Consider the following 17,088-nt stretch of genomic DNA (forward strand, 5'->3'; position numbering starts at 1 on the left):
AACTGCCAAACCAGAATTCCATATTCAGTGAAATTGTAAGTAGACTGTGATATAAAGATGTTATCATATGAAGAAAAGTTAAGATAGTTCATTGCCAGCAGACCAGCTATAAAAGAAGGGTTAAAGCAAACTCTTCGACAGACAAAAACAATACCAAAAGTTAACCTGGAACACCAGAAATATAAGAGAACAACATAACTGTAAATCTTTGAATAACATAATATACAATTATTCCCCTCTTGACTTTATAAAGTATATTTGAGGGTTAAAAGCAAAAATCAAACATTTTATGGAGTTTTCAGTCTATATAATTTAATAGGTAAAATGATTCTAACATAAATGGGGGGAGCATAAGGATATATCTATTATGGTAAGATTTCTACATTCCACCTACAGTAATGAAATAATGATCCTAAGTCGTCCTTTAAAGGTTAGAAATGTGTATTACCATCCATAGAGCAATCAATGAAAAACTATACAAAAGATATAGGTAAAATCACATTAGATAAATTGAAATGAAATGCCCCCAAAAAATGTCTGCATAACCCATAAGAAGGCAGGAAGGCAAAATCAGAGAATGAAAATGGTGGGTGTTTTACAGGGGGCAGGAGAGGGGGTGGAAGAGGGAATAGGGGGTATAAATAGTGATGGGGGGAAAAAAGAAAACAATGAGCCAAAACCGGTTTGGCTCAGTGGATAGAGCATCGGCCTGCGGACTGAAAGGTCCCGGGTTCAATTCCAGTCAAGGGCATGTATATTGGTTGCGGGCACATCCCCAGTGGGGGGTGTGCAGGAGGCAGCTGGTCGATGTTCCTCTCTCATTGATGTTTCTAGCTCTCTCTCCCTCTCCCTTCCTCTCTGTAAAAAAAAAAAAAATCAATAAAATATATTTTAAAAAAAGAAAAGAAAACAATGACCCTGGTAGACTGCAAAATCCTAAACAGCTTTTTGAAACAGGAGGGGGGAAAATCAAATGCAGCTTGTTATGGTTTGTGACAAATGTTAAAAAAAAAAAAAAAAAAAAAGACAAGATAATAGGTCCTTCCCTAGAGTCTCCAGGAGGAATGCAACCCTGCCAACACCTTGATTTTAGGACTTCTGAGCTCCAAAACTGTGAGATCATATAATAAATGTGTGCTGTTTTAAGCCACTGTTGTTGGTAACTTGATAGGGCAATCAGAAGAAACTAACACAGCTGCCAAGAGAGCTGGGGTGGGGGAGGAGGGCGGGTTAACTAGCAGTGGAGGTTAGGGGAGAGCCAGGAAGGCACCAGCAGAAGAGTCAGCTTTAAAACTCCACCAGGTTTGGGGAGCACTGAAGCTGAAGCCCGTAGAAACTTTCCAGTCCCCTTTCACTTCGCTAGAACCAGCACCAGGAAGGTCCTCAAACCCAGGGCTGTGAGATGGTGGAGGGAGAGCAGCCAGAGTAGATGGGGAAGCAGGGAAGCAATTACTTCTTCCCACATGCAGACCTCCAGGAGGTTCAAAGCTCTGACAGTCTGGAGCGGTTACTGACCACCTGGAGTATCTCCATTGCGGGGCTGGGCCATCTGCACTGTCTGAGAGTGTCTTAAAAGGTCCCAGGAGACAAACGGCATGGCTGTGCCCATCCAAAGGGACAGGAGAGAGTGAAAATAAAGCCACAGCTTGACTACATCTGCAAGCGGAGCCTGCTTCCCATACAGGGCACACCCTCTGCTTTCTGGGGACATCAGCTTCTCCACGGGGCCCAGGCCTCCCAAAGTTAAGAATTATTGACACAGAACAAGAGGCCAAGGATTGGGCTTGAGGGAAAGCTTGTATCCCGGTTGGCCAGGTAAAGTGGAGAGGGATGACAAGAAACATCAGAGGGAAGGTCAAGAGGTCAGGAAGGATGTGGTGGTGTTCACCCAGCTCACCTGTTCATGCCCCACTGCCCTGGCATCAGTGTCCCCTGTGTCTCAAGTGCTTCCTGTCGCTCCAGACATCCCACATCCCTAACTGAGGCGAGCTCAGTGAACAGAGACCCCTGGCCTGGCTTCCACCCAGATAATGCTGGGGCAGCAGGAGGAGAGGGGGTGTTGCTGAGAGAGCAACCCCCAAAAGAGAAGATGGGTGTATGAATAAAAGACATGAATGGATGCAAAAGGGTAGGAGGAAGTGAGAGTGAGCTTGCCAGCCATTGCACAATCTCCCCTGCTCATCAGGTTCAGCTGTGGATGAAGAGATGGGGAGGAGAGCTGTGGGCGTCCACCATGGATGGGCTTAAATCTGCCAGGCCAGTCAGGGTCCCTGGGAACCAGGACGTGGAGGGAGCTCTTCCTAGGCTCCCTGAGCTGCGGGGCAATGGCTAGACCTAGGCAGGCCCCACAGCTTCTCCTGGCCATTCTGGTGGCCCTGGTGGCCTTCACCTACCAAGCAAAGAAGACCTTTATAAGTGTCCATGAAGTGGCTGCATCAATACCCTACGTGGTAGCCACCTTGGAGTACGTGACCAATGAGTTCAACCAGGAAAGTGATGACAAGTACAACTTCCGGATTGTGCGTGTCCTGAAGGTCAAGAAGCTGGTCAGTGGGGTTCCTCTCCCCTCTCTTCCCCGTGTCCCTGTGCCAGGGGGCTGCTGACATTCTGGGGCAAGTCCATTCACATGAAATTCAGCCTCATTTAATGTGAAGTGGGCATTTGAAGAGACACATAAGTTCACTGATAAAGTTGCTTAAGTGGTGCCCAATTCCAGAGTCAGTGTGCATTGTGGCCGAAGGGCCAAATCTGCCTGTTGCTGCCTCTATAATTTGTTTCATTTTATTGGTTCCCAGCCACACCATGTGTGCCCTGTCCTGTGGGCTGCTTTTGTGCTGTAATTGCAGAGTTGAGGCCACATGCCCCCAAAGGCTAAATGTTTGCTCTCTGGTCCTTTGTAGACAAAGTTTGCAGACCCTGTAGAGGTATAATTGGCATCACTTGGATTTTCCAATGGGTGGCTTTGCCCACAGAATGGTTTCTAGTGAGTTATCCTCAAATGACAAAAAAGAGGCATGGGAGTCAGATGGTTGGGGAGAGAGGGACCCACCACTCTATCCAGGATGGAGTCTTTGCCCTTTGGCACCACGGGAAAGAGGTCCCACCCCCAGAAGCTATGGAGAAGAAGAAATCCTTTTTTCTCCTTGCCACTTGCTTCCCACAGATGACCGACCACATGGAGTACCACATGAACTTCGAGATGCGGCGGACCACCTGTCAACGGCTGGGGGCCAACAACTGCAGCTTTCAGGAAGGGAAGCTTTACAAGGTACTGGGTGAACACACCTTAACTCAGGGTCAACTCCTTTTTAATAGGGTTTGCCTGTGGCTTTAGAATAATGTGGGGTGGAATTACTGGGGATATAGTTGAGCTTGCTTAAAAAGGAATCAGGGTAACAAACACCTGCTTTCTCAAAACAGAGCAGTGAAGGTGAGAGTGGCCCAGATCCTGCCTGGTGGGTCCGGCTCTTCATTGCTGGAAAAATAATGGGGCAGTCGAAAGGGTTGAGAGGGGGAAGCTAAGTGGCTGAGCTCCAGGGAACACTCTGGGGCTGAAGGAAGTAGTTAGCTATTTCAGCAGCCAGGGGGACCTCACTGGTATGCCCTGATGAATTTCTGAATATCAGCCTGATGTTAACACAAAACCACTGGGCTACTGGCCTCTGTCCCTTTTGTCCAGCAGTGTTGGAGGCAAAATGGGAGAGGAGATAAGAAAATGAGTTCAGAGATAGTTTAATGGGTGATAGGAGTGGGTTGGGGTAAGGGAGGTCAAACCTGTTTGTGTGTGATCTGCTGAGGAGCCACCTCCCCCAGCAGTGGCTTAGTTCCAATCCCCCCCCCCCCCTACACACACACACACTTCATTCCCACCCAGTGTTGTCACATCCAAGGGAGGCTGGCCAGACATTCATAGCTGCAGTGTGCAGTCAGGATGGGCCAACTTGCATAGGGCCTTGAAGGTCTCAAAGCCCATAGGCCCTTCAAATCACTTCTCTTTACCCAAATGAGTTAGAATGAGGATGCTCCTATGTCCCACCCTGCCTGTAATAGTCCTGATTGCACTTAGCTTCTTATTGTCATCTCTAATGCCATCTCCATTTGCTTACAGCATGTATGTCCTGGTTCATCAATTATATGGTGGTTCATCAATTATATGGTGACCCCAGTTATAATGGTCTGGGGTGTTCTCAATGTAGAAATGTGTGATCAAGAGCTCTCTCTGTACTTTCATCACAAATAATTCTTCAAAATCTAGCAAAATAGACTTTTTTAGTTCTTCCCTAGAGATCATGAAATCTATTAACAAAGTAATTGAAGATAGCAGTAAAGTAAAATTGGAGGATCCTATTGATATGACTAATTGGTAGAATTAGTATTCTGATTTCTATTTTAGGAAAAATATAAATGCATAGTTAAGCCTCCCACCACCACCACCACATCCCCCAGCCTGGACTTTCCAATGAAGAGCAGGAAAACAAACTGACACTAAAAAATTATAATATGCAAAATTTATTTATTGATTTTTCATTATGGAGGAAGAAGGAAGTTAAAAAATAAAAGAACATCTTGGGAGAGAATAGGGGCAAGGGAGAAAAAGAGGGTGTGATGAATGAGTATATGGATGGATAAATGAAGGATGGGAGGAAGGAAAGAAAGATGGATGATCTGGGTGAAAGAAAGGAAGGCTTGGTCAATGGAAATAGGATGGATGGAGATGGTTGAGAGGATGTATGTATGTATGGATGGATGGATTGATGAAGCCAGTACAGGTCAAGTAAGAAAAAGTGTGAAGTAAACAACACGAATAAAAATGAAGAGGGAAAACAGTCAGTGAATATATGCAGGGTGGACACTTTATTTCTAGTCTCAAAGTTTAACTACAAATAAAAGGACATTTTCTGGAATGACCTCAACTCTAATACTATCAAGTGATTAAAGTCACAATAAAGAATAAACCATCCACAAGTATTATATCCTCTTCTTTCCCCTTTAAAATTTCCACCTTACATGTTATCTTTTTAAAATATTGTTTTTTGTTTTTTTGTTTTTTAGCAAATTGAGTGCTTTTATTCAGTGTTTGTTGTTCCCTGGTTTGAAAAGTACAAAACTCTGCGTAAAAATTGCACCAATGGCTAGGTGTCCTGGAGCACACACCTGTGGTCACTCTATGTGGAAGTATCCTGCAATACGCAGTAATTCCCTGTACAGAAAATAAATGTTTGTCCGCCTGTTCTCTGAATGTTCTCAATGTGTAAAATTCCATTTCCCCCCAAATTCTTCAGTTCATAATAATATAATCTGAAGGTCTTCTGGGCAGGGCAGTTTTGGGGTCCAAATGAGATGACATGAATAATTTCTGGCCTGATAGCCTCCACAACCTGCACGATAGCAGAACTTCAACACTATCCTCACACCCAGGAGGTTTCTTTAGATTAAAACAAAACGGAGAAAGGGGAAAGACGAGAGAAGAGGAAAGAAGCTTTAAGCCAACAGATATTGGCAAATATGGCCTATGATGGCATCCCTGAGAGGTCCAATAAAGAGTATCTTCTTTCTTGTCTAAAATGCAAAACACAGCTGAGACCGGTTTGGCTCAATGGATAGAGCGTCGGCTTGGGGACTGAAGGGTCCCGGGTTCGATTCCGGTCAAGGGCATGTACCTTGGTTGCGGGCATATCCCCGGTAGGGGGTGTGCAAGAGGCAGCTGATCGATGACTTTCTCTCATCGATGTTTCTAGCTCTCTATCTCTCTCCCTTCCTCTCTGTACAAAATCAATAAAATATATTTAAAATAAAATAAAATAAAATGCAAAACACAGAGAAATAATATAACTAACTACAAAAGCTCAAAGACCTTTGTTACTGATAAGGACTAAGTTGGGAGATGTACCTTATTTTTATAGGCAAGTGCACTTTCTAATACCAAATTCTTTTTGCACTTGGTCCGGCTAATCTTTACGGTGGCTAGATACTCCACTCCTGTTGTCAGCTACAGAAAAGCAATAGCACTGTTAGTTTTGAGTCAAAGCATCCAGTTACTGGCTCTCTCCAAGGAAGGCTAGAATGGAGAGGGACGCCCCAGGAGCCACATCCCTGTGCCTGGCTCACCCACCCAAGCATGGCCCCCTTCTCTCCCTCCATCCTGAGGATGCACAGTGGCACTAAGGCCACTGGTCAGTGCGCAGCATGTGCGCAACCCATTCCCTGGCTCTGCACTGCACTCGCTGTGACAGGACAGGTGGATCGCACCTATCCCCCCCCCCCCGCACCCCCACATTCTCAGTATACGCCCATCATCAGCGATATTGGACCAGAGCAAGTCTCTTCACAGAGAGATTCCTCTCCTGGAGTTGACAAGGAAAATGTGTGTCCCCGGTGGGAAAGAGTAGGACCTGGACTACAATGCCCAGTTTTTTCTTCCCAAATAGGCCAATTCGATTAAGTTCTCCTGGAGAGAAGTGATGAGGACAGCAAAAGCAGGAATGCTATGTAAGGGGCTCCTCTTCCATGAATGGCAATTAGCAGTGGAGAATAAGCATCACCCAATAGCGTGATTCAGGGTTTTAAATAAAGCCACCAGGCTCATCTCCCCTTTGCAAATGTTGCTCTGTGTCCTTTCACTATAATGAACCACAGCCATGAGTATGGTTCTATGCTGAGTCCTGGGAATCCTTCCAGTGAATCTGATACTGGGGGGAGGAGGGGGGGCGCGGGGAGTGTTGGTCTAGGCGATCATGGACACACTCAAAAAGGCACGTGTCAGTCACGGAGTTGTATGTGCATTGAGAAGAAACAGAGCTCCCTCAAGCTCGGGTCAGAGGTCAAGATGTGCCTCAGAGATACGGGCTGATGTAGAAAAAGTTATGAGATTCATCCAAATATGTAACAACCTCCTGCTCAAATTGAACCAGCCCTCTAAAGACCACTGTCTGTGTGCATGAGTGAGTGTGAATGTGAGTGAGAGTGTGTGAATGTGTGCTTGGGTTTATGTGAGTGTATGTGTATGTGTGTGCGCGCTGTGTGAGTGTGTGAGAGTTAGTGCATATGTGTGTACATGTGTAGGTGTATGTATAGTGAGACCCTGCTGAGGGGGATGAGGTCCTTCCAGAAGAAAATGCACAGCACAGCCATCTAAGGTTTCATCGAGGATCTTTGCACAAACCCATTTACTAGTAGGCCTCCTGACAGGAGTTGTTCCAAAGCTCGTAATAGTTCATCCAGGGCACAGTGTATATCAAAAAATCGCAAATGAAACTCTGTGGAAGGAGAAAGACACAATCAGCTTTCAGGGAAATCTCCTGCCCTGAGACCCTCAGTGGGAGTTGAGAATCATGGCTGAGGCTGCACCTGGCCATGTGGGTGGGGAGGATCTGCTTAGCCATCTGAAGGGGGAAGTGGGGTTTAAGGCCCAGAACAGGAATGTCACCTGGGGCTCCCTCTGCCCAGCTACTTGGGAGCTGGAGCAAACACAACCGGAAAGCCCTCCTCAGACCCCAGACCCCAGGCACATGCACTCAGGCACAGGGAGACTCATAATTGCCAGTAGGTGGTGTCACCAAGAGGAACCAGGAAAAGAGTGAGCAAATTCTTGAAGACAAGGAGGCAATTAAACAATCCTCAGGGGCCTGGAGAGTGCAAGCCATGACAGAACAAGGTCCCCGCAGAAAGAAAAATGCTGCTTTCACTGAAGGCTGGGGGTGGGCCAGGAGTCTGGAGGCCAGGGTCCAGGCCGGTGCCATGCCCAGGGTGGGGGAGACTGTCCAGTTAGAGGGCCTCTCTCCTACCCCCAGCACTTTGGGTGGTTTCAGCAGCCATGGGGCTGTGCCCTGGCTATGCCCCAGTCCACACAGCTGTAAAAGCTGTCAACGTCCAATTTGTGTTAACGTTTAAAGTTTTGACTTTTCTCCCTTCGATTAGGAGTCTCTTTTCAGATGACAGCCACCACACACCTTCTTCAACTTCTTCTCGCTTTGTTGGGGGCACGAATGAATCTTTGTGCTGTTCTTTTTGCACTTGGTCCGGCTAATCTTGACGGTGGCCAGATACTCCACTCCTGTTGTCAGCTACAGAAAAGCAATAGCACTGTTAGTTTTGAGTCAAAGCATCCAGCTGCTGGCTCTCTCCAAAGGAGGCTAGAATGTAAAGGAAGCCCCAGGAGCCACATCCCTGTATCTGGCTCACCCACCCAAGCATGGCCTCCTCTCCCTCCATCCTGAGGATGCACAGTGGCACTAAGGCCACTGGTCAGTGCACAGCATGAGCATAACCCATTCCCTGGCTCTGCACTGCACTCGCTGCGACAGGCACAGGTGGGTCACACCTCTCCCCCCTGCATCCTCAGACAAAGAAGGCAACAGATTGAGCTTGGCTGGCTGGCAGTGCCAGAGCACCCCCAGGTCTGCACACATGGTCCTCGGAATGGATAGAGCCAGTCACACCTCATCCCTCTGCTCTCCCAGCCCCTCCAGCCATGTCCTCCTTCCCTTCTCTCCTTCCCAGCCAACCTGATGGAAGGCGGTCAGCAACACAGCTCAAAACATGAGGATTCAAGAGGGCTGCAGTGTAACTTGGGCTACGCACCCTTGCTCCCAGCCAAGGACTGGAATTACAGTTTAAGTACTTCTCAATCAATTTGAATAGCCAAGAGAGGTGCAGCTGATTGGACATATATCTAGGAGCACTGAAGAAGCAACGTAGAGACTGATAAGAGAAGGGGAGTCACGGAAAGGGGAGCCTTCTGGAGCAGGTGCTTGGCTGAGAGGCTGAGCAATACCAGCAGCACTATTTACAAATAGCCAAGATCTGGAAGTGCAGCTGATTGGACATATATCTATGCCAACGTGCCCACCAGCAGATGAGTGAATAAAAAAGCTATGGTATATTTACACAATGAAATCCTACATTGAAGAAAAGAAAGAAAAAAAAAGGAACTCTTACCTTTTGCAAAGTATAGATGGACCTAGAGAGTATTATACTAAGCTAACTAAGTCAAAGAAAGATCAATACCATATGATCTCACTAAGATGTGGAATCTAATGAACACAATAGTGTGATATACAAAAGAGAACTGGAAGCATGGACATGTGGATCAGACTGGCTGCTGCAGGAGAGGAGATGGATGTGGATGACTGGATAAAAAAAAAAAGTGAAGCAATTAGCTAAACCACATATATGCAAACCCCATGGACACAAACATGGATACGGACAATAGTTTGGTAAAGGCCAAGGCAGGTGCCTGTGGGCAAAGTGGGGGAGGAAGGGGAACATCTGCAACAATGTCAACATTAAAATATTTAATTAAAAAAAACCCATAAGCTTGTGAGTCTAACCGGTTTGGAGCATGTGTTCTCCATACGGTAATGCTGTGACCTTGAGCCCAGCAGCCTTAGTTTCCTCACTGACAGAGTATAGATAATAATTATGCCTATTCTAGGAGTTGTTACATGGGTTAAGAGAAGCATGCATCTCACTGAATGCACAAAATACATTTCAAAGTAACTACATAACTACGATTTATTAAATGTCTTAACAAGTGTTGGAAACATTACTCTAAAGCAGCAATGGAGTTAGGAGGTGTCAGAACAGAAGACAGAAGAATTGAGCTCAAGTTCTGGCTTTATCCCTTGCCAACTTTATCTGAGCAAAAAGAGTCCCTCCACCTGCCTGAGTCTCAGTTTACTCTTTGAGAAAATGAGAATAATAGTGCCCATTTCCTCAAGAAAGGACACAAGAGCCACTTCCTGTTGTTGTGATTTGTTTTCTTGTAGTTCTCATGTTCAAGTGCAAGATCCAAAGATGCAAGGGCAAAAGACTTTGGTGGCAGGTAAACCCTACATGCAGAGGTAAAACTAATACATGGTTTGTGTTGGAAACGGCTGAATTTCCCAGTAACTGTGTGGACTAGTCACTAGAAAGTTCTGCCTGGGGAGGGGAGAAGCTCCTAGAAGGTCCTGCTTCCTTGTCCAAATTCTGTGGCCAACCACATAAGAAGGCTGTACTCCCTGGAGTGGTGATAGAGGGAGAGAGTGCTCACACCGCCGGAGAGAAAAGCGCCTCAAGGTGTGCAGTGTAGCTGGGGAGGAGGCCTGAAGGCAGTACCAGCACCCTGGTGGTCCCCACAACTAAGGGAAGAACCTCAGGATGCAGGGCTCCTGGCTTCTTTACGAAGGGACAGTTTCATCCTAGTCTTAGCAGCTTTCAGGGCTTGTGCCAAGTGCTGTCGCATTGACTTTCAGCACATTCTGCATGTATGAAGAAACTAAAATATGGGCATTAAATTTAACTGACATTCCAGTGAATGTAGTGCTTTCTTATTCATTATAAGACTTGACTGCTAAATAATAATAGGAATAATTATAACAATACAAGTTTTTTCATAAATGCTGCCTCACTCTTTTCTGCCTACTTTGCAAGTGAGTAAACTGAGGCTGCAAGTAAGGATGGCCCTGGACCAAAATCCCAGGATTAGGAGCATCTGGACGTCAAACTCAGAAGGTGCCCACCTCCTGTATCCCTCTGTGAGGTATTAGAAAAAACACAGCCATGATGCTGTAACCGGTATGGGGATGGTCAGGGATCCCTGCCCCAGGTCACCCGACTACTGAAAGGTATATTCACTCCGTCAATTCAACCATTTGAATGACATCATACGTTTACTCACAAACAACTCTGTCAGATGTAACTGTTAATGACAATGAACTGATTCCACAAGACAGGCCTCCTGAGATAAGAGGCAAGAGGCAAACAAGCTAACTTCCACAAGAAATTTGGTCAAGGGCTGCCACCTTGTGGCCAAGTCACCTCAATGTCCTATCTAGGCTTTAACAAGCCACCATTTTGTGGCAAGGGTGAGCTATGAGAAAGAACAAGCTGAGGACTATGAGGCCCATTTGTGTTTGTGTCTCGTTAACACTGCTCGTCCCTCTCTGCCCCCTGCTCTGGTTGTTTTCTCCCATTCCCACTGCTCTTCTCTAATCAGTCCAGTGATTTTCAATCCATGTGTCACAAGAAGCACACTGGTGTGTCGTAAGAATTTTTAAAACATACAATACCTGTCTATTTAGTCAAAGGCACTAATTTCTTTTCCATTAGACTGTCAAAAAAAAAAAAAAAATGACAGAGCCCAACACAACAATAGCCATCAAATGTGAATGAATCAAAATTACACCTAATTTTGGTCAGATAGGCAAGATATATATTTTTTGATGTGCCACGTGATGTTACTAATTACTTTATGTGTGCCATGGTATGAAAAAGGTTGAAAATCACTGTTCTAGTCTATTAATTTTTTATTAGTTCAATACTACATAATTGAACTAAGAAGTAGTATTGCCTTTGACCCAAAATGCATATTTTACCGACAAGGGGAAAATTCTGAGATGTTCTAAATTAAATCACAGAGGTCAGAGAGTGAGAGAAAAGAGACAGAACTGTTCATCTGTTAATGGCTGAAGGTCAACTAACAAAAGACTGCTCACATTTCTTTTGTTGGAATTTCGAATTGATTTCCAGTTGGCTGTTTCTACAGAGTCTTTTAGCCAGGAACCATCAAACTCCAGGAGGCTCCACTTATTGTTCACATGTGGGCTTTCCATAATGCTGCCCACAGCCCTTCAACAGGAATGGGCATTTCTTTTTGCAGACTCTGCACCTACTTCAGAGCTGGCCCCGCTTTCTCCCACCACTTTGCCTATAGCTAATGTAAATTTTTCTTTCCCCTTCTCCCACTTGATGTATAAAAATGCTTGCAGAGTCCAAGACAATGAATTATATGTGCCTTTTCCTTCAAACCATGTGCTGGGGATTTGGACTTCATGCCTCAAGATCAATCTTCTTTCTGGCTAGCACTTTTAAACTTTCAGTCATGGAAGTTAAAATTTTTGTTTTTAACATTACTATCTGACCTTGGGGAGAGGTTAGACAAACAAAAGTGATTTTCAAACGACTTTTTTTTTTTTCATCCTCTATCATCCTACAATTAGTACCAGAAATTTTTACACAAAAAAAATAAGAGTTGATCTGATTGAAGCCTAGCCTTCCCTCACTTGGTCTCCTCCTGCTAAAACAACAAAAAACAAACAAACAAACAAACAAACACCCCTCCGTACAATTCATTTTCTATAGTAGGGGTGTCGAACTCAATCAGAGAAGGGGCCAAAATCTAAAATCCAGCCTAAATCGTGGGCCGAATGGTTTACTGAACAGTCATAAACTGACAATGTCATAAACTGACAGCGGAGTGCAGTGATGACAGCGCGGTGCAGGCCACATTGCAAGGCCTGGCGGGCTGGATTTGGCCCGCGGGCCTTGTGTTTGACATATGTGTTCTATAGAAAACAGCTTTAGAAAGTCTAGGCTTAAATTTTATAGCCCTGGACATTGAACTACTGTTGTTGAGGGGAACCTACAGAGAACACTTATATTTTGCCAAATTAGACTGTTAGACAAAACAGTCTGGACAAGATGGTGCTGCAGGTAAATGCGGTACTGGGAACCTCCCAAGACCACATAAAAAATTACAACTAAATTATAGAACAACCATTATTCAGGATGCCTGAAATTTAGCTTCACGTAAGTCCTATATCTAAGGATATAAAGAAGAAGCCATGTTGAGACTGGTAGGAAGGGTGGAGACATGAAACGAACTGGTTCCATAACCATATGTGCTGGTTAAAAATCAAGAGGGACATCTTAACTACAAAAGCTAGAGGAGCAGCTTTCTCCCAGACAGAAGTGCTGGCAGGTATTGTTCCTTTTCTGAGCCTTTTGCCCAAAGAGCTGTTAGTCAGGCACCATATCTACAATAAGTCTCCATCAACCTGGCTAACACTGTTAACCCTGCCCTGGTAATTCCCCAACTTTGGGGCCCATTCAAGCAGTTTCCAGTGGTTTTTCCATACAAATGACCTCATGCTTCAGATTTTCCTAAAATCTTTCAAACAAGCAGTATCTGGCTTCTGCATACCCTGTTTATAATGCTAAGTGGCTTCAAGGCCAGCACTAGTGGCAGCCAGACTTGGTTCACAGTTTGGCTTTTTCTGGACAACTAGTCCAGGAAAAGTAGCAACCATCTGCAGATCGCTTTGTAGCTCATGCTGGGTGGGCCCAGGCAAGGTATAGGTGGTGGCTGACCTTGCACTTTCCAGGGGGTTCCAGAGCCAGTGCACACGGTAGACAGTTTCATAACATGCCATATTACAATGCACCAACCTTCATGAGTGACACACTAAGGGTGCAGCCTCAGCAAACACCAAAGCCCCACTGAAGAAAGTCCTGCTTTATGGGATCAGCAAGCAACTCCCCCATTGTAGTTGTCACCAGTCTTTGCAGACAATCCCTCCCAGTGATGTGCCAACATCAATGAAGGCTCAATTACAACAGGGCAGTGCCTACAGCCCACACAAGGGCCACACCTAAGGCACCCAATGTGGATGACTGGGGAGGCTGTGTCCCTGGACCCTGCAGGACACTTACTACATTAGGCTATTCTACCAAGTCTAGGAGACATAGCAACTTTATATAATATATAGAAATAAACACAGAGAAGCAGCCAATATGAGGAGATAGAGAAACAGGTCCCAAGTGAAAGCATAGGAGAAATCTTCAGAAAAAGAACTAAATGATGTGGAGGCAAGAAAGTTACCAGATATGCAGTTCAAAACAGTGCTTAGAAGGATGCTCAGGAAACTCAATGAGACCTTCAACAGCATAAACAAGACAGGGAAATAATAATAAAAAAAGAACCAGCAGAAATGAAGAATGCACTAAACAAAATGAAGAATAAAGTAAAGGGAATCAAGAGTAAAGTAGATGAAGCAGAGTATTAAATCAGTAATTTGGAATATAAGGAAATAGAAAACACCCAATCAGAACAGCAAAAAGAAAAAAGAAACCAAGAAATGAGGATAGGGTAAGAAGCTCCTGGGATAACTTCAAGCATACCAACATTTGCATCATATGGATGCCAGAAGGAGAAGAGAGAGCAAGAAATTGAAAAGCTATTTAGAAAAGATAATGATGGAAAACTTCCCTAACTTGGTGAAGGAAATAGACATAGAAGTCCAGGAAGCACAGAGTTCAGACAAGATGAACCTAAAGAAGCCCATACCAAGACACATCTTAATAAAATGCCAAAGGTTAAAGACAAAGAGAGAATCTTAAAGGCAGCAAGAGAAGAGTAGTTAGTTACCTATAAGAGAACTCCCATAAGTTTGTCAGTTGATTTCTCAACAGAAACTTTGTAGCCAGAAAAGATTGACATAAAATATTCTAAGTGGGGAAAAACCAGGACCTACAATCAAGATTACTCTACCTAGCAAAGCTTTCATTTGGAATTGAAGGACAGATAAAGAGCTTCCCAGACAAGACAAAGTTAAAAGAGTTTTTACCACAAATGCAGTTTTACAAGAAATTTTATAGGGTTTTCTTTAAGGAGAAAAAGAAAAAAAGATTAAATTTTGAGTAATAAAATGGCATTAAATATGTATCTATCAACAATTATGTTAAATACAAATGAATGAAGTGCACCAATCAAAAGACATATAGTTGGGGGGGGGCAATGGTATATGTACAAAAATAATAATTTAATTTAAAAAAAAAAGACATATAGTGATTGAATAGATTACAAAATAAGACCCTTATTTATGCTGTATGTATGTAAGGGACTCATTTCAAATCAAAAGACACACACAACCCTGGTCAGTGTGGCTCAGTTGGTTGGAGCATCATCTGTACACAGAAAGGTGGTGGGTTCAATTCCTGATTAGGGCACATACCCAAGTTGCAGGTTCAATTCTCAGTCAGGCCATATATAGGAGACCTCTCTCTCATCAATGTTTCCATCTCTCTCTCTCTCTCTCTCTCTGTCTCTCTCTCTCTCTCTCTCCCCCCCCCTTCTTCTCTCAAAAAAAATTAAATAATAAATAATGAATAAAATAAATAAGACACACACAGACTGAAAGTAAAGGGATGGAAAAAGATATTTCATGAAAATGGAAACCACACAAAACAAAAATGCAGAGTAGCAATACTTATACCAAAACATAGACTTTAAAACAAAGGCTATAACAAAAGAGAAGGAAAGACCCAACATCTCTATTTCTGTGTATTTATTCAAAGGAACCCCAAACACTAAACCAAAGAATGTACACATTCATATTTTTATTGCAGCATTATTTACAGTAGACAAGATATAAAAGCAACTTAAGTGTCCATCAAACATGAATGGATAGCCCAACCAGCATGATTGAGCATCAAACTATGAACCAGGAGATCATGATTCTATTCCTGGTCAGGGCACATGCTCAGGTTGTGGACTTGATTCCCAGTGGGAGCATGCAATCAATGATTCTCTCTCATCATTGATGCTTCTATCTTTCTCCCTCTCCCTTCCTCTCTGAAATCAATAAAAATATATTAAGAAAAAAAATAGATGAATGGGTAAAGATAAAGATCTATACAATGGAATATGATTCAGCCATAAGAAAAGAATTAAATCTTGCCAACTGTAACAACAGGGATAGACCTAGAAGGTATTATGCTAAATGAAATAAGCCAGTCAGAGAAAAACAAGTAACATATGATTTCATTCATATGTGGAATTTAATGAACAAATTGAACTACCAAGCAAAATAGAGATGAGATAGAGAGTAGGCAGATAGTTCAGGGAGGGGTAGGGTGGTGGTGTTCGGGTGGGGGTGGAAGGATTAAGCAAAATAGAAAACAGAGAAAACAAAGGCTATAACAAAAGACAAAGAAGGACCCAGCATTTGCATCATAGGAGTGCCAGAAGGAGGAGAGAGAGCAAAAAATCGGGAAGATATTTAGAAAAAGTATTGATGGAAAAAGTAATGATGGAAAACAGTGTGGTGATTGCTGAGGTGAGGGGAATAGAGGAGGTGAAGGAAGGTATGGGGGGGTGGGGATAAATGATGATGATGGATGGAGACTTAACTTGGGGTAGTGAAAACACAATACGGTATACAGATGATGTGTTGTAGAATTGTGCACCTGAAATTTGTATCATATTGTTTATCATTGTCACCCCAATAAATTCAATGTCAAAAAAATGGGCAAGAATGGGAGTACCCACTCAGAGAAACCAATATACAAACCTGCATATAACTTTGAAGTAGCTTGTCTACTTGAAATAAGTAGGTGTCATTGCTCACATTGTTGTAGTTTTCAATGAAGAATTTGAGTGTTGAATTCATGTTTTTCTGGCTTTTGGACTTCTCCTGGAAGCCTTCCCACCTTTGAAAGCGATCCAATTTGGCCGTCAGGACCAGAGCAGCCAACAACAACAGAAGGCTTCTCCAGCATTCAGCTCCCATGCCTGCAGCTTCAGAAACCTGCTATCCACTGCGCCTTCAGACTGGCTCACTGCTCATCCACAGCCCTTGCCAACGCAGACTTTCCCGGAGAAGCTGCCTGCATTTAAACAGAGACTGAGACCTGGACCTCTTTCTTTCAACACCCTGCCCACAACTGGACACAAGGACCAGGCAGAGAACTCTCTCTGCGTGGCTGCCCAACCTACTCTCAGATCAGGTCATTTCCCACCCCATTTGGTTCTTTGGTGTTTCAGACAGGCATAATGTCTAAACTCCTGCCAAAATGGGTAAGACCTTCTCCCTGCCTTTACACCTACAATGGAAGAAAAAACCCAAAACAGACCTCTACAGTGCTATGCGGTAAGACCTGGTATATTGGACAGAGGAACACCATTCATGGAAATAGGGAAAGGCTTATGGAGAACATATTTGAACTGGGATATAAGAAATCAGGGGCATGGAACAGGGTCAGGGACATTCTACTTACCTACTTTGGGTTCCAACTATCTCATCCAGCTATCAACTATTTCCTATCCTTCTCTAGGGGTTCTCTGTACTCACCTGCCAGTTAGTTACTCACCACTGATTTCTGCCTGCTGGATCTCACTGTGCCTGCAGGCCCTGGCACTGGCTTGGGCTATCTTAGTATGACCCCAGCAGAGCTTTGTGAGGTAAGCCCACCTCCTTGTGAGGGAGGAACCATTGTGAACTTTGCTTATTCAAATGTAATCCTGCAGTTGTGATGTTGCCAAGTGGG

The 17,088-nt window shown here is 44.0% G+C and overlaps 2 protein-coding genes across 2 annotated transcripts; one reads left to right on the forward strand and one right to left on the reverse strand.

The window, feature by feature from the left end:
- Window positions 1–2,324: 2,324 nt before the first annotated feature.
- Window positions 2,325–5,136, forward strand: CST11 (cystatin 11; the record flags this gene model as incomplete). Its single annotated transcript, XM_084888407.1, has 3 exons — window positions 2,325–2,546; window positions 3,164–3,268; window positions 5,053–5,136. 3 exons carry the CDS (start codon window positions 2,325–2,327, stop codon window positions 5,134–5,136), a joined length of 411 nt encoding a protein of 136 aa, XP_084744533.1.
- A 2,033-nt stretch (window positions 5,137–7,169) lies between these two features.
- CSTL1 (cystatin like 1) lies at window positions 7,170–16,331 on the reverse strand (the record flags this gene model as incomplete). The annotated part of the gene is made up of 3 exons (XM_084888409.1): window positions 7,170–7,256; window positions 7,950–8,063; window positions 16,113–16,331. The coding sequence occupies 3 exons, from the start codon at window positions 16,329–16,331 to the stop codon at window positions 7,170–7,172; spliced, it is 420 nt and encodes a 139-aa protein (XP_084744535.1).
- Between the last annotated feature and the right edge of the window lie 757 nt (window positions 16,332–17,088).

Source organism: Pipistrellus hanaki (assembly GCF_964339955.1).
Source record: "Pipistrellus hanaki genome assembly, chromosome: 6".
Classification (NCBI taxonomy): Eukaryota; Metazoa; Chordata; class Mammalia; order Chiroptera; family Vespertilionidae; genus Pipistrellus; species Pipistrellus hanaki.